Raw genomic sequence first — 17,448 nt, 5'->3', positions numbered from 1 at the left:
CCTGTTCCAGGGTATTTGACACCCTCACACAGACATACATGTAGGTGAAACACCAATACAATAAAAATAAATTATTTTAAAAAAATTAAAAACTTAAAAAAACAAATCCACTCTCTTCCGACCCTCATTTGTGGGGTGGGCAGGGCCCCTGGAGTAAGGGGGTGGGTAGAGCCAGGTCTCTGCTCACGTGACATCGTTAATGGTCCTGCTTCAGGCAGCTGGTCCTGGCTCTCCAAGTGATGTGGACATGTTCAGTGGGTATTGTGGGTCGAGAGGGGATGGTTCTTACTGATTTCTCTCTTATTATGTTTAAACTTTGGCCTGGAGGCCAAATGTAGCCAAGGACAGATGTGAATATAACCAGATGTGAAACTTAGCTAAAACATGATGAGATTTAGAGGGAAGGAGGTGTCAGTGTGTGTGTGTGTGTGTGTGTGTGTGTGTGTGTGTGTGTGTGTGTGTGTTGCTAACTGTGGTGAAGTTCTAAGTGTGAACTTTGTAGACAACAGCACTGTGTTGCAATGTTAAATGGTTGAACACCCCTGAGGGTGGCTGATGTCTTAAGAAACCTGGTTGGATTTTTCACATCATGAAACACTTTGAGACTGACAATTTCAGCACACAAAGTGCTAGTACTCTGCTATTAAAAATGAGGAAACTGAGGTTCAGTGATAAAAAGTCTGAGCATGGAGCCCTGGATCCCAAAACCTATAACTCTCTTTCAGCTCCAGGAAGGGGAGGAAGCTTAGTCATGTCCCAGTCTCACAGCCGCTCCCACCAGCCTGTCAGGACACTTGCTTCTCTTGGACTGGGTTAGTATCAGAAAAGCTGGGCTTAGGCCCTGACATGCCCCTGTCCCCACTTTTCATCCACATTGGTCACTTTTTGTTTGTTTATTTTTGAGACTTCAGCCTACTCTGTAGTTCTTGGCTGGCCTGGAACTTGCTGTGTATACCACCAGGCTGGCTTGAAACTCACAGAGACCTGCCTATCTCCTATCTCTGCCTCTGCCTCCTGTGAGCTGATATTAAAGGTGTGCACCACTACACTCAAGTATTTTGTTTTGAAATATCTTTAGTACAATATTGTTAACCTAACAAGTAACTTATTTTTTGAGGGGGAGATGGCATGTACATGCCACTGTGGAGGTCAGAAGACAACTTTGGGGTCCCAGATACCAAACTTGAGTCCATCAGGCTTGGTGGCAAGTGCCTTTACCAGATGAAACATCTTTTTTTTTTTTTTTTTTTTTTTTTTTAGGTACAGTCTTTTGTAGCCTGGTTGGCCTTGAACTTATTACTTTCTCACCTTCATGCCTGAGTACTGGGTTGCTGGTGTGCACCAGTGTGCTTGGCTTTTGTTTTGCTCTGTTTTCAGTACTGGGGATCGAACCATGAGCTAGAAGGTGCTGGGCAAGTATGCTACCGCTGAGCCCCACCTCAGGATAGAGAAGACGTTGTCCCATGGAACGGAAGTGTTCCGGTCACCCAGCAGCTTTGTTTGATAGACAATGCAAGGCTGAAGAAAGTGCATCTAAGGACAGAGGGTAAAGTGGTGCGTTCACGGTAGCTCCTCCTGTAGGGACAGAGGAACGGTGACAGTGGAGGACTAAGCAGCTGGTGGTCGCCATCAGGGCCCTTCAGCTTGTTTTGGCTGGCTGACCTGCTAGTTCCTCAGAGCAGTTAGGGACTGTACACTTTAGGTTTCCATTGGTAAAACCAGAGTAATACTTCTCTTAGAGCATGCTGGCTAGGGCTAAAGAGGGATGTTTTGTTTTGGTTTTGAGATGGATCTCACGTAGCTGAGAGTCCCTATGGACTCATGATCCTCCTACCATCACCTCCAAGTGCTGGGATTGCAAGTGTGGGCTATCTTATCCAGCTAAAGAGTGTGGGTTTTGTTGTTTTCCCTGGGGTCTTGTTATGCAGTCCTCCTGCCTCTGCTCCCTGAGTATGAGGATTAAAGGTGTGCAGCATACATACCTGGCTCTTTTTTCCTTTTTAACAATTTAGAGTGTGTGTGTGTGTGTGTGTGTGTGTGTGTGTGTGTGTGTTGGTGTGCTGGTGTGTGCCTGCTAAGGCCAGAGGTGTCAGATTCCCCTGGAGCTAGAGTTACAGGTGATTTGATTTACAAGCTGCATGTGGGTGCTGGAAGCTGAATTTAGGTCCTCTGGAAGAGCAGCAAGAGCTTTTAACTTCTGGGCTATCTCTCCAGCTCCAATCTGGGCTATCTCTCCAGCTTCAATGATTTTTTTTTTTTTTTTGAGACAGGGTTTCTTCGTGTAGTTTTGGTGCCTGTCCTGGATCTCACTTTGTAGCCTAGGCTGGCCTCAAACTCACAGAGATCTGCCTGGCTCTGCCTACCTAGTGCTGGAATTAAAGGCGTGTGCCAAGGGAGATTCTTTTTTTTTTTTTAAAGATTTATTTATTTATTTATTATGTATACAGAAGAGGGCACCAGATCTCATTACAGATGGTTGTGAGCCACCATGTGGGTGCTGGGAATTGAACTCAGGACCTCTGGAAGAGCAGTCAGTGCTCTTCACCTCTGAGCCACTAGGGGCACTTTGTATTCCGAGCACTGAGTAAGGTGTGATGTTGACCGATTCAGAGAAAGAGTGAAATGCCCTCTTTGGCTTTACACCTGCAGCACCGGGGGTGGAGGTTGGGGTGGGGGTGTGTGGCGGCGGCCAGAGTTTAAAGCTGCTGGTTCCCTGAAGCCGAGAGAGCATGATTGCTTTCCAACCTGAGTGTCTGGGTTAGCCTCAGGGCTCAAGGATCAGTGGGTGTGGATGTTTTTGGCTTTCTTCCACAGACAGACTTTAAAGTTAGCAGGCCCACCCCAAATGATACACATGTTCTAAACTCTGCCTTCCTTGGTCATGCAGCCCTGCACATGCCAGCTGTGCCATCTGTGAACTGTGTGGCTTTGGACAAGTTGCTGAGCCCCGTGAGCCTCAAATACCACCTTGTTGATGGAGGTGCTTCACCAGGAGGCTGTGGGGTTCAGTGAACACAGAGGAAAGCGCTTCTTCATATGGCACCTGGGTTCATAGTTGGCTCTTTTGTTTGTTTGGTTTTCTCGGATAGGGTTTCACTGGGTAGCCCTGGCTGTCCTGGAACTCACTCTAGACTGGCCTTGAACTCGGAGATCCACTTGTCTCTGCTTCCCAAGTGCTAGGGATGTGCACCACCACAGCCTGGCTTTTTTTTTTTTTGTCTTTTAAGATTTATTTCATCTGTGTGTGTGTGTGTGTGTGTGTGTGTGTGTGTGTGTGTGTGTGTGTGTGTGTACATTTGTGTGGGTGTCTGTGAAGACTAGAAGAGAGTATAGGATCCTCTGAAGCTGGGGTTACAGGCAGTGTGAGTCAACTGATATGGGTACCCGGAATCAAATCTGGTCCTCTGGAAGGGCAGCCAGTGCTCTCACCAGCTGAGCTGTCTCTCCAGCCCATAGTTGCCTCTTAACTGACCTGCTGTAGTCGTCTTGGTCTCCAGGATCCCAGAGGGCCAGGAGCCTTTTTGTTCGTTTTGTTTTTGTTTTGAGAGGCTGGTCTTGCACTTGAGATCCTCCTGCCTCACCCTTCTGATGCTTGACCTGACATGCCTGTGCAGCCACACTGGGCTTGGCAGTCTTTGTTCCCTGGGCCCAAAGCATTTCCTCACCCTTGCCTCTCTCTGCCTGTGCAGCAGCCTTGATTAACTCCCCTCTTTCAGAGAACTTTCCTGTCACTCCACATGGAGTGGCTGGTGACACTTCCTTCATGGGCTTCATCGGTGTATTATTCCCTGCAGCCGTAAGGCAGGTCTCTTCTCTTTATGGGGTATGGGTTCCTGTCCCCTATCATATGGTTGGACAGGGACAGAACTGGGATTCCAGCCAGGCAGGTTAGTTGGAGCTGTGATGACACTCTGCTTCCCTCAGCATCTGTTGCCCATGCTCCCTGTGTGAGCTCTCTCCCAGGCCTCGCTTAGAGCAAACACTTTGTGTCTACCTGTTTGATGGGAACAGTTATCAAACATACCTATTAGTGGTCCATGTTTGCCATGCATTCCTTATGTGTTAGGCACTGGGCTGAATCACATGTACAGGTCAACTCATGCTACCCTCATGATAGCTCATGAGAATGTACACTGCAAGAAGACACTAAGGCTTGGGGGGTTTTCGTCATGCAGTGCTCTGCTTGTGCCTGTGCTGTTCCCAAGGTGCCTTAGGGAATAGCCATGAGGATACTTCTGCAGGTGGACCAGGCTACCTAGCTTCTGCTTGGTCTTCCGTGGCTTCAGGGCTGGTTCCAGTCTGAGCAGCTTTGCTATTCTATGTCACTGGCTACCAGGCCACCTCTCCCAGCCCCTCCCAAGAACAGGCTAAGGAAAAATTGGATGTGGTCATATCCCTTCTCTGTAGGCATCTTACCACCCATCCCATAATCCAGCATCTTCATTATTGGATTGTTTGTTTTCGAGACAAGGTTTCTCTGTGTAGTTTTGGTGCCTGTCCTAGACCTCACTCTGTAGACCAGGCTGGCCTCGAACTCAAAGAACTCTGCCTGGCTCTGCCTCCGAGTGCTGGGATTAAAGGAGTGCGCCACTACTGCCCCTTATTGGCCATTTTTGGAACTCACTGAATTAGCACAGTGACTTCATGGGGGTGAGGACAGCCCTCCTATCTACAGGTTTGGGAAGAGGGGGTTGGAGAGCATGGTCTGGGCCCGCTCCAGTATGTGAGCACACCTGGATGTCTGGATGGCTGTGTTGGATCCTCTGACAGTGTGCCCTTGGATACCCTAGCTCATTCTCAGCCTGCAAGCTCTGCCTGCTGACCCTCACCACTGCTAGACTACTCCTTTAGCTCTCCTCCTCTGACTTCAGCTTCTAGGCCTTTTATGGAACCACTTGGCCTCCCTTATCTTGCTCTCTGAAGTTTGCTAGGGCCAAAGTCTGGTACTAAATTCCAACCACAGGTGCAGTGGTTCTTCCCACTCTCCCTATCTTCCCAAGGTGCCTGTCACCTCTGATTTTCCCATTTCTTACTTTTGCAGCCTTTGTGTCTTTTGGTAGGGTTGATTTGGTTTTGAGACAGGGTTTCAGTATGTGGGTCATGCTGGCCTTGAACTCATTATTCTCTTGCTTCAGCCTCCTGAGTGGGTGTCTTAGGTAGGGTTTCTGTTGCTGTGAAGAGACACTATGACCATGGCAACTCTTAGGAAACATTTAATTGGGACTGGCTTACAGTTTTAGAGATTAGTCTGTTGTCGTCATAGTGGGCAGCATGGCTGTGCACAGGCAGACATGGTGCTGCACAAGGGGCTGAAAGTTCTACACCTGGATCTACAGGCAACAGGAAGAGAGAGATCCTGGGCCTGGCTTGAGCATCGGAAACCTCAAGGTCCACCCCCAGTGACACCCTTCCTCCAACAGGCCACACCTCCTAATGCTACTTCCCAAGCATTCAAGTATGAGTCTGTGTGGGCCATTCTCATTCAGACACCACAGTGGAGGTCTTGGCATGTGTCATCTAACTTGTTTATTTGTTTTGATAGTCTCATATATCCCAGGATAGCTTGAAATTAACTATGTAGGGGAGAGTGACCTTGAACTGACCCTACCCCCTCTACCTCTAGACTGATTACAATCTGAGATTACATGATGTGCCATCATGGTAGCTTGCTGTGGTGCTAGGGATCAAATCTAGGGCTTTGTACATAATAAGTATCTACTACATCCCAATCCCTGCTTTTCTTCCTCCCTCCCTCCCTCCCTTCCTTCCTTCCTTATTATGTATACAGTGTTCTGCCTGCAGGCCAGAAGAGGGCACCAGATCTCATTATAGATGGTGGTGAGTCACCATGTGGTTGCTGGGAATTGAACTCAGGAACTCTGGAAGAGCAGTCAGTGCTCTTAACCTCTGAGCCATCCCTCCAGTCCGCTTTTCTTTTCTTTTCTTTTTCTTTTTTTTTCAAGACAGGGTTTCTCTGTGTAGCTCTGGCTGTCCTGAAACTCACTCTGTAGACCAGGCTGACCTTGAACTCACAGAGATCCGCCTGCCTCTGCCTCCTGAGTGCTGGGATTAAAGGCACATGCTTTGCCTGGCCTTGCCTTTGTTTTCTTAATTAAAAACATTTATTTTTCTTGAGATAGTGTTTTGTTATGTGGTCCAGACTGGCTTTGAACTCATGATCCTTCTACCTCAGCCTTGCGAATATCCGTCATGCCTATCTTTCTTTGTTTTTGAGACAAGCTCTCATTGTCTAAGCCTGTCTGGTCTTCTGGTTGCAATCTCCTCTCCACCTCTCTAGCACTGGCATTAGTGGCATTACCATGCGCTTGCTGCTTCCTTCCTACTTTTTAGGCACATGTTATGCCCAGGCCTGCGTGAATCCCTGTGTAAATCCCCTCTGCAGCTATTTAGACGTGAGAAAATTCAGAGTGTTTGTGGAGAGCCACACTTTATGAGCTCAGAAAGTGGAGCCCAGGTCCGTCTGACTCAAGAGCCGCTGAACTCAGCCAACCGCTCATTCACCCATGTGTTGGGTGATTACTATGGAGTGCTTGTTGTGTAAGCCAACTTGGACACCTCCCCTGCCTTGTGGTGTGTGTGTGGGAGACAGACACAGAACAAAGGAACCTCCCAGGTAGGTATCAAGGTCCCACGCTGCCTGGACCTCAGGGTGAGGAGAGGCTGCTCGCTTCCTCCCTGCACGAACAGTCTGCCTGCCTGAGTGGTGCCAGTCTGAACCTGCCCTGCCGTTGGAAGTGATAATTTCCTCACAGCCACAAATGTCGATAATCATGCACAGGAAACTTGCTGCCCGCTGGAGCCTCGGCGCCTTGGCCACCCCAATTACAAAAAGGGAGGGGACACACGTGAGACCAAGTTTGTGGGGAACCCACTGTTTCTGTGGCTTCCCTAGATGTGAAGCCACAAACTGCTGACCTGAGGGGAAGTCTGGCTGCTGTGGGGAGAAAAGACGCAGATATGTGGGAACTGGACAAGCTGTGGCAGTTGGGGCTCGGGGCCCTGAGACTGGAAACACAGCCCTGCCAGGTTGGAAGTTCACTTGTTATGCGTATTTTCAGACTTGTGGCCTGTTAGCTCACCTCTTTCCTGGCAGTGGCATATAATCTTCACTGATGCCCCAAGGAAGCTCAGCTCAGCCTGGCACCCTGCTCATTAGTCACCTGAGCATTGGGGCTTCTTGATGGTTTTTGCCAGCCATCTTTTTCTCCGATGGTAGCCTCCTGAGGTTCTGTTACCTGCTGTGACAGAATGATCCAGAAAGGTTTAGTTAGCAACAAACTAGCATTTTTGGAAGATGGCAATCTTATCTCTCCCTTCGGCCATCCTCCCCACTGCCTGGAGGTCGGGTTGTTTCTATGGGTTTTCATAAGGGAAGACAGTGTGAGAAGACATGTGAGCCCCAGACAGGTGGGCCTCTCTGTCACCCAGTATATCTTGGAGTACTCCCCTCCCCCCAAGCTGGTAGCCTCTTCTGGAATGGGCTGCTCACACCTAATCTCCTTCATGGACGTGGAGGAGAGTGGCCCTCCAGAAAGTCTGAAGACAGAAGGCCAAAGCCTCTGTGTTAACAAAAGAAATATGAGCCTGGTTTTTGTGTGGTCAGCGTTTTCTGGCAGGTGGCTCTTTTCTGGAACTTGGCACTAGGGTAGGCTTGGGTAAGGCAGGAAGATTTGTTCCTTTCTATATAACGTCAGTGTGCAGTCCAACTATTTGGTTTATTTTTTGTGTTTTGTCTTTCATTTTGAAACAAGAGTCTTCTGTAGCTCAGATTGGCCCCAGGCAGGTGATAGTCCCACCCCTTACCTCCCAGGCTTGCACCATCACTCTAAGTCAAACCCAGGGCTTCATGTGCACTAGACAAACACTCTATCTAGTGAGCCATATCTCTGGCCTTATTTATTTTTTATTTTTTGAGATAGAGTCTTGTGTTGCCCAGGCTGGTCTTGAACTTGCTATGTAGCCAAAGGTGGTTTTGAACTCTTGATTCTTCTGTCTCCACTTCCTAGGTGCTGGGATTAGAAGTTGAGTTACCAAATACAACTTGACAATTTTTTTAAAAAACTGATTATTTTTTAAAGAAAACTGTAGCTTAAGCTGGCCTTGAACTTGTGGTATCTAATTCCCTCAAACACTGCCCCCCCCAATACAGGGATTATGAGTGTGCACCGTCTTACTTAGCTTTTTGCTTTGTGTCTGTGGTGGGGTTTTCTGTGTCTTGTGGCTGTCCTGGAACTCAACATCTTTCTGCCTCAGCTTCCTGCATGCTGTGATTACAGGCATGTGCTGTTGTGCCTGGTTCCATGTTCAGTTTAGTAATAAAAGGTAGAACATGCAGGAGCACAGAGAACCCTCTGGAAACCAGATCTTCATGGAGGGGAACTTATGCAGTTTTATGATCTGAGAGGTGTAATGTCACTACAGGACTTCTGGCTACTCTGAACCCACTATAGCTTTCCACAGAGAACATGGACCAGCCCTCACTTTCTGGGGTTTGCATATTCTGTTCCCCTTGGCCTGCAATACTCCTTCCCTGGTTGCTCATTACTCTATGGAACTTAGGGTTTTTGTTTGTTTGTTTTGTTTTTCTGAGACAGAGTTTCTTTGTGTGGCTGTCCTGGAACTCGCTCTGTAGACCAAGCTGGTCTCAAACCTAGAGATCCACCTGCCTCTGCTCCCTGAGTGCTGGGATTAAAAGCGTGTGCCACTACCTCAGAACTCAGTTTTTATGTGACCTCCTCAGAGAAGCTCTGCGTTTGTCCCCTTGGCTGTGGGGTAATAGGAATCACCCCCCTTCCTGCTTGTTTGGTATGCCTTCCCCTTCTAGGCTACAAGGACAGATATCTGCTGTTCCTAGAGCCCTGCACGGGGCTGGGAGCGAAGCAGGTGCTCAAATATTTGTTGACTGGATCAGTTTGGCTTTAGCACAAGAGCTGCCCTGGCAGGGAAAGGGTACTGATGCATGTGATGCACTTTGCCAGATGAGAGAAGGGAAGGTCAGAGGTGTGGTAGAATTCATTACAGGTAACACCCATAAACTATAATCCCAGCCCCAGAGGCTGAGGCAAGAGGATCATGAGAGTGTGGCCAGCCTGGGCTATGTAGCAGGAACTTGTCTCAAAAAGACTTCCAGATGCCCTCTGGGGCATTATATAAACATACCTTTCTTTCTTTTTTATTTTATTTATTTTGATTTTTTTTTTCAAGACAGGGTTTCTCTGTAGTCTTGGCTGTCTTGGAACTCATTCTGTAGATCAGACTGGCCTAAGATCCACCAGTTTCTGCCTCCGAGTACTAGGATCAAAGGTGTGCACCACCACTGCCCAGCTGAGGCACTATATTGTTAAAAAGAATAGCAAGCATTGTGGAACATATCTATCATGTCAGTATTTGGGAGGCTGAGGCACGAAGACCATGAGTTCAAGGTTAGCTTGGGCTACACAGAAAAACCCTATCTCAAACACACACACACACACACACACACACACACACACACACACATACACACACACACACACACACACAAACAAAAACAAAATCTGGACACACACACACCCCAAAAAACCAAAACTGGACCTGGGCAACATAACAACAATCTGTCTTTAAAAGAGGCAATCCCAGCCAGGCAGTGATGGTGTATGCCTTTAATCCCAGCACTTAGGAGGCAGAGGCAGGTGGATCTCTGTGAGTTCAAAGCCAGTTTAGTCTACAGAGCGAGATCCAGGACAGTCAGGACTGTTACACAGAGAGACCCTGTCTCTTGGAAAAACAAAACAAATAACAACAAAAACTGGGTGTGGAGTCACATATATGTAATCAGCACCCTGGAGGCGAGGGAATTAGGACTTCAAAGCTAGTCTCAGAAAGAAGCAAGTTTGAAGCTAACCTGGGCTCCTTACCCACCACAGTGTCAGCCACCAGGGAGGGTTGAGGCAGCTGAAGCTTCTGCTGCTCCTGACAGAGACACTTCTTTGCTTCTCTTCCCCAGCAACCCAGCAGGCAGCAGCAGCAGTTCCCATCCCTGGACGACAAGCCCCAGTTCCCAGGGGCCTCGGCGGAGTTTGTAGACAAGCTTGAGTTCATCCAACCCAATGTCATCTCTGGTATCCCCATCTACCGTGTCATGGACCGCCAGGGCCAGATCATCAACCCCAGTGAAGACCCCCATGTGAGGCTGCTCTCCCGTCCCGGTCCCCCATGCTCAGGTCCCTTGCCTGACTCTTCTGGTCCCAACTTTCCCCATCTGTCTGCCTCTGCCTGCAGCTGCCCCAGGAGGAGGTACTGAAGTTATACAGGAGCATGACGCTGCTCAACACCATGGACCGAATTCTCTATGAGTCCCAACGGCAGGTATGTTGGGGCAGGGTGGGGTCACCCCAAATCTCTACCTGTGCTTGTACACAAGAATGCACCAAGGAGGGGGTGGTATGGGGATCCTTTCAGTGGTGTCATGAGAGTTCTGTGGGGTTCTCCTGGGGCACTGGAAGAATGTGGGAAGGTTCACTAAAAATACTTGCCATGTGCACAGCAGAGAAAAGTTGCAGAAGTGCCTAGTCACAGTCATGACTTCAGGCAAGACATTTTTCTTGTTTTTATGTTGGTCTCCACACTGTATGTTAGCTGAGTACAGAGCTCAGTGGTAGAATTCTTGACTTGCTCTGGGTTCCGTCACTAGCTCTACAAATAAATAAAAAACATACTTAAAAAGCCAGGCATGGTGATACATGCTTGTAATCCCAGTATGTGGGAGGCTAAGGTGGTAGGTAGCTGTGAGTTCTAGGCCAGCCTAAACTGCAAAGTGAGACACTGTCTCAAAGCTGCCCCTCCATCCCCACTCAATAAATCAGTGAGTGAGAGCCGGTGTTCTAACTTGTAGGGTTGGTATGGGAAGGAATTAGCTATCCAGGATGGAAGGAGCTTACCCAACATACACAGTACAGTCTACGTTTGAGGACTGTGCTTAGGTACAAGGGACAGAACTCCTCACTCCAAAGGAAAGCTTAAGAAACAAAATCAAAAGCCGGGCGGTGGTGGCGCACACCTTTAATCCCAGCACTCGAGAGGCAGAGGCAGGCGGATCTCTGTGAGTTCGAGGCCAGCCTGGGCTACCAAGTGAGTTCCAGGAAAGGCACAAAGCTACACAGAGAAACCCTGTCTTGAAAAAAACCAAAAAAAAAAAAGAAAGAAAGAAAAAGAAACAAAATCAAAAGCAGTACTTAACAGGTGACTGGTTTGTCCTCTTGGATAAAAGAAGCTGGGGATGGGGGCCTGGAACTCATCTAGTGGCAGCTGAGTGTCAGTTGCTTGTCCTTTCTCCTCCCGTTGCTCTTCTCTGCTCTGCTCTGCATCGTTGTCCTCTTTCTCACAATCCATATGGCTGCTGGAGTCTCATTCCAGGCAGCAAGTAGAAGGAAGCGGGGAGGCCGAACACTGCACATCCCATCTCTCTCCTCACTTATGTCTTCATAGAGCTTTCTTGGGCATTTCCCCCGAATAACATGTGCACACAGTCATCAGCCCTTCCTGGTTGCCAGGGAGACTGGCAATAGCCCTTTCATCTGGGTAGCTCCTGTCTATCATAGAATGGGAGGTGGGGAGGAATATGGAGGCGGGGAGGACTCTGGGTAGACAGGCTCTGCCACTAGCCCAAGGTGGGGGTGCATCTCAGGCTTTTCCACATGCTGAACTTGACAGCCTTGCAGGCCCTGTATATCCCATACCCGCCCACCCACTTGGCACCAGAAAGTCAATTAACTTTTAATTGGCTCCCCACTTAGAGAAGCCCTTCTTCATCACTTTCCCTGGCAGCTGGAAAGCCAGGTTCCAGGAGCACTGCTGAGCTCCACAGGCGTGGAGAATCCTGAGGGGCAACCAGGAAGAGCTCTTCCATGTGATCTTGGGTGATCTGGATTTCATCATATACCAGGGGTTCCCCAGCTCTCCAGCCAGACTTCCATCTTGGCACCCTAGACCTAGTTGGCATCATCTCTGCTTATACCCCACAGCCGACAGCCTGACCAAACTTGACCTGCGTCCCTTCCTCCTCTAACCCATTTCTCAGTGTTGGGCACTGCCAGCCACTCATCTACCCTGGCACCCTGGGTCTCATAGCAGCTCCGCAGCACTGTTGGAAACCCAGCCCTGTCCCTCTGCTCCATCCTTTCTAACAGAATGGTGTTTGTTCTGTTTGTTCTGTGCCTGTTGCCTCGGGCTCACAGGATGGCTGCCACAGGTCCAGACATCACGGCTCTGAGCAAGGCAGGAAGATGGTGAGGGTAGGGGTAGTGCCAGCAGTAGTCTCCCTTCTCCCGAAAAGCAGATTCCATTAAAGCTTCGCGTTTAAACTGCCCCTGACTAACCATCGCTGGCTAGCAAGGGAGGCTGGGAACCCCAATGTCATTTCCAGGTCCAGCATAGAGAGGCCAAGGTAGGTGGCCTGGGGGTCACTCTCAGCACCACTAACTTGGCTTTTGAGGACTCATCCACTCATCCATCTGTCCCTCCTGCTGTCTCCTCAGCTCCCAGACAGGCCACCGGTCCCCCTCTCCTAGCTTGCTGCTCTCTTTCCTGTTCACCATCCCTTCCCTGCAGAGCTGCCTGAGAGATTCCAAGTGACTGAAATGTGGCTGTAGCACTTCTGCAGAGTGCCCTGGAGGGCAGTCCAGGCCTTTGTCCCCATCGTCCGGGAGCTGCCTCCGCACCTCGCCTCCTCTTACCTTCATGTCATGGCTCTCTGGCCTCCTATCTTTCTTTGCCCTTTTGTCTGGGTCTTCCACTCGCCTCCTTTGCCCAGAGCAGCAGCTTCTCTCCACACCTGCCTATGCCTGTACCCTCCTTTGGGCTCTTGTCACGCAGTTCCCACTGTCCATTCAGTTCCTTCTGGAGGCAGGCACTCCTGTAGCCCAGCACAGTGATGGCCTCAGTGATGGCTGATCATTACAAGTTAGGCAGGGGCTGGGTGTGGTGGCACACCCCTTTAATTCCAGCACCCAGGAAGCTGAGATAAGCAGATCTTTATGAGTTCAAGACCAGCTTGGTCTACATTGTGAGTTCAGGATAGCCAGGGCTACAGAGAGGCCCTGTCTCAAAAACAAAACAAAACAAAAAAGTCAGGCAGGGTTCTCTGTCAAGGACTGCCTTAACCAAGCCTGGGCCTCTGGCCCCTTCACCCCCCAGGGCCGGATCTCCTTCTACATGACCAACTATGGTGAGGAAGGGACACATGTGGGGAGTGCCGCCGCCCTGGACCGTACAGACCTGGTGTTTGGCCAGTACCGGGAGGCAGGTATGTCTGCTGGTAGTTTACTAGTTTACTCCTGGGGTCTTCATTGAGCCCCACAGTTCAGTTTCCCTGAGTGCTCTTACAGGAGCAGCATGGTGCTGTGAAGGCCTCCGGAGTTCAGGCAGCAGCAGTGTTGTGAGCAGGGTGGGTGAGGTGTGACTTTGGAGAGGCAGTGTTTCCCCAGAGCAGGAAGTGTAGGGAGCATTTCTTGCAGAGAAGGGTAACTCACTAGTCTTCTCTGAATCACCATGTCCTCATCTCCAAAGTGGTAGTGAGGAGGTACATGAAGTGAATGGTTGCTAGAAGGTTGCTGGGGATCAGGCGTGGCTAGGGCATGGCACACTCTGTGGACACCTGCCTACCCAGTGCAGGGCACTTGTGGACTCTCCTGAGGTGCTATGTTCCCTAGGAAGCAGGAGTAGCGGGAAGGTTCTGAGTGCAGTGTGGATCTTATTTTTGACAAGAGAGATGGATGCGGAGTGAGAGGAAGGAACAGAGAATAAGGCAAGAGCCTCTTTGGGAGCTGGGGATGTTCCTGGCAGTATAGTGCCTACCTAGACTCTACCAGTGGGGGCTGAGTGAGAGGCTTGCTGAGCCCAGAAATGTGGTTGCTTGGGGTCCTGCAACTAAGCTGCCTCTGGTGGGATCATCCAGGCAAGTCTAGAGCCTTGGTAGGCCTGCCACATCTTGGGCAAGTTGCCTAGCCATGCTGTCCTGTTGATAAGGAGGTGGTAGCTCCAGCTGGCTGCTGAGAAGAGCCTGGTATAGGCTGAGCACTTGGAGTTATAGGCCCTTGTTATTAGAGCCATTCCCAGGGACAGCTTTTCAGAAGTCGGGTAGGCTAGGATGACTGTCCAGAGGCCTCCTCTGATAAGTCAGGCATAGTCTGTAGATGGACCAGGCCCTGCAGTACCAGCCCCTCTTGTACTGGGTTAGGACATACAGCCTATGATGGTTGAGGCTTGGCATCATGAGCAAGGAAACCCAGGTTTCCAAGGCACTGGGGACCTGTAAGCTCTTGTGTATGTGGAGGCAACAGTGCAGGAAGAGGAGTGCGGCCACCCATCTCCTGCTTCACAGCACACCTGTTGTGTTGAGCTGCTTCTCACTGGGAGCTGGAGAAGCCTGGCATGGTAGCATGTGCTTGTAATCCCAGTCCTCGGGAAGCTGAGGCAGGAAGACTGCAAGTTTGATGCCCATCTGAACTACATAGCAAGAACCCTTAAAAACAGCAGACCCCATAATAACCAACTATGATATGGGGAGAAGAGAGGACTCAGAGCAGCAAGTGGCTCTCTCTGGTTTCTGGGAGGGCAAGTTCCCGAACACGTTGGAGCTTTGTCTTGTCCCCTTGCAGCAGATCATGGGCACTCTGGAGCCAGGGCTGGCCTGGATTGGGTGACTTGTGGAGGTCCCTTTCCCAGCCAGTGAGGCAGTTGTCCTTGTTAATCGTGAAAGCCAGGCAAGCAAGCAGCAGGGACTGAGTGAGGTCCCAGGGCCCCGGGCCATCTGCCTCCCAAGGGGTAGGACCGAGTGAGTCCTCTTCACTGAAGTCTGACCCAGTGACAGCCTTCTCTGTTTGTCTCCCTGGCTGCCCTCCCATGACCATGTGGGACATTCCCAACTGGGGTGGTGACAGGGAGCGGTGTTGCTCAGGACTGGGAAGCAGCAGCAGGTGCTGAGGCAAAGCAGTAGGTCCCATAGGACCTGCAGTCCCTGGTGCAGGTCAGACTCACCTGGGTGCTGTGTGCAGCCAAAACTGTAGGTTTTGTTTGTTTGGTGGCGATGGAGATGGAGCCTAGGGCCTCCTCACACACACCAGGCAGGCACTTTACCACTGAGCCCCACCCACCCAAGCCTGGGACTCTGTATGAACACCCTTTCTCACCCCTGCTGTGACTGTCGTGTAGAAGCCCAGCGCCTATGTCTTGTAGGTTCCTGGGCTAGTCTCAAGGCCCACTTCCTCCTCGGCCAGAGTTCCTCCTCCATAATTGTCCATGTAGTGTAGCCAGACCTTGGCAGATTTATAGTGCCCATTCAAAGATGTGACAGATGACCTCAAAGACCAGGTATGGTGGCACGTGAGGAAGCAGAAGCAAGAGGATCTCCACTTCAAGGCTAACCTGGGCTACATAGCCACTCTCAAAAAAGCCAGGCAGAGTAGTGCACACTTATAATTCCACCACAAGGAAGCAGAGGCTGGAGGACTGCCACAAATTCAAGGCCAGCCTAGCCTACATAGAAAGTTCAGATCAGCTGGGTGTGGTGGCACACACCTTTCTTTAATCACAGCACTTGGGAAGTAGAGGCAGGCAGATCTCTGCGAAGCCAGCCTGATCTACATAGTGAGTTCCAGGACAGCTAGGGCTACATAGTATGACCAGTCTCAAGAAAAACAAGCTGTTTGTCATGTGATCCCACTAACTTTCTTTTGTTTTTAGACAAAGTCTCACTATGTAGCCATGGCTGGTCTGGAACTAGCTTTGTAGACCAGGCTGGCCTTGAACTCACAGAGCTCTGCCTGCCTCTGCCTCCCAAGTGGCAGTGAGCCACCACGCCCAGCCCCATTAACTTTTCATATGAAGAACAACTCTGTAGTAAAGGGTTGGGAAAGGTCAGCACCAGCCACCTGACAGTTCAGGCTCCAGGGACCACAGAGTGTCAGGAAGATGCTCCTGTGTGAGCTCAGGCCCTGGGGGACCATAGGACATCATGTCCCACAGTGTTGCACCAAGGTAGTTGGGGGTCCCTTTTAGTGATGTTGAGAGAGTCCCAGCTTGTCCTGAAGCAATCACAGACCCCTCTGTCTTAAGGTTTCTATTGCTGTGAAGAGACACCATGACCACGGCAACTCTTATAAAGGAAAAACATTTAATTGGGCTGGCTTACATTTTCAGATGTTTAGTCCATTATCATCATGGTGGGAACTTGGCAGCACACAGACAGACATGCTGCTGGCTATATCTTGATATGCAGACAGTAGGAAGTGGATTGAGACACTGAGCAAGGTTTGAACATATATGAGACCTCAAAGCCCGCCTCCACAGTGACACACTTTCTCCAACAAGGCCACACCTACTCCAACAAAGCCACACCTTCTAATAAGTGCCACTCCCTTTGGGGGTCATTTTCTTTCAAACCTCCACACCTCCAGTCCTCTGACTTAGCAGACAGAGTCCCTTTGATGGTGGTCTGGGGTCCAGCAGGGCTTTTATTGAAGAAAAGATTTTATTTCTGTGAATAGACAGGCTTTTCCTGTCTGTGCATGTGTGACTTGGTGGCCTGTACTTAAAGGAGATGCATTAGTTCAAGAAACAAATCTCACTATTTCTCATTGGGAAAAAAAATTCTTAGGGTGGGGCTGTACCAGTGGTAGACTATTTATTTGCTGGCATGCCTGCCTGAGGTGAGTTCCATGTCCAGCACTGTAAAAAAGAAGGAATGGGGGGGGGGTTTAATAGCCCTCCCAGGGAAGGGGGGGCATCCCCCCCCCAGTGTTGTGGTCCAAATGCCAGTGGATGGTGCCCTATATCTGTGAGCAGAGGGGTAGCACATAGGGTCTCATTGAATTTTTTTTGTTTCTTTTGTTTTTGCGTTTTCAAGAGACAGGGTTTCTCTGTGTAGCTTTGCGCCTTTCCTGGATCTCACTCTGTAGACCAGGCTGGCCTCAAACTCACAGAGATCCACCTGCCTCCGCCTCCTGAGTGCTGGGATTAAAGGTGTGCGCTTCCACCGCCCTGGCCAAATTATTTTTGTTTTATGATATTTATTGAGACAGCATCTCAATGTGTAGACCAGGCTGGCCTTGAACTCTCTGAGGTTTCCTGTCTCTGCTTCCCAGTGGAGGGATTAAAGGCATGCTCCACCATGCATGGCCAGTGAGTTCTTTGGGAAAAGAAAATAACATGAAGTTGGAAGCAGGAAGGGGGAGGGTGTCCCAGAAAGAGTAGGGATCAGGGTGAGGGGTTGGAGGTGTTGGCATGACCTAAATGCACTGTACTCATATATAAAATTACCAAATAATTTTTTTTGTTGTTTTTCGAGACAGGGTTTCTCTGTATAGTTTTGGTGCCTGTCCTGGATCTTGCTCTGTAGACCAAGCTGGCCTCGAACTCAGAGATCCATCTGGCTTTGCCTCTGGAGTGCTG

General features: G+C 49.8%; 1 protein-coding gene across 1 annotated transcript in view; it reads left to right on the top strand.

The window, feature by feature from the left end:
• The window catches only part of Bckdha (branched chain keto acid dehydrogenase E1 subunit alpha), a 29,118-nt gene that overhangs the window by 7,280 nt on the left and 4,390 nt on the right, over positions 1–17,448 (top strand). Inside the window, exons 2-4 of the mRNA XM_006988040.4 lie at positions 10,007–10,186; positions 10,282–10,368; positions 13,195–13,303. Of these exons, the coding sequence (XP_006988102.1) occupies positions 10,007–10,186; positions 10,282–10,368; positions 13,195–13,303 (376 nt within the window). The remainder of the gene's footprint in view (positions 1–10,006; positions 10,187–10,281; positions 10,369–13,194; positions 13,304–17,448) is intronic.

Source organism: Peromyscus maniculatus, chromosome 1, assembly GCF_049852395.1.
Source record: "Peromyscus maniculatus bairdii isolate BWxNUB_F1_BW_parent chromosome 1, HU_Pman_BW_mat_3.1, whole genome shotgun sequence".
Lineage (NCBI taxonomy): Eukaryota > Metazoa > Chordata > Mammalia > Rodentia > Cricetidae > Peromyscus > Peromyscus maniculatus.
The sequence above is the reverse complement of the archived record's forward strand: the minus strand, read 5'-3'. Positions and strand labels throughout refer to the sequence as shown.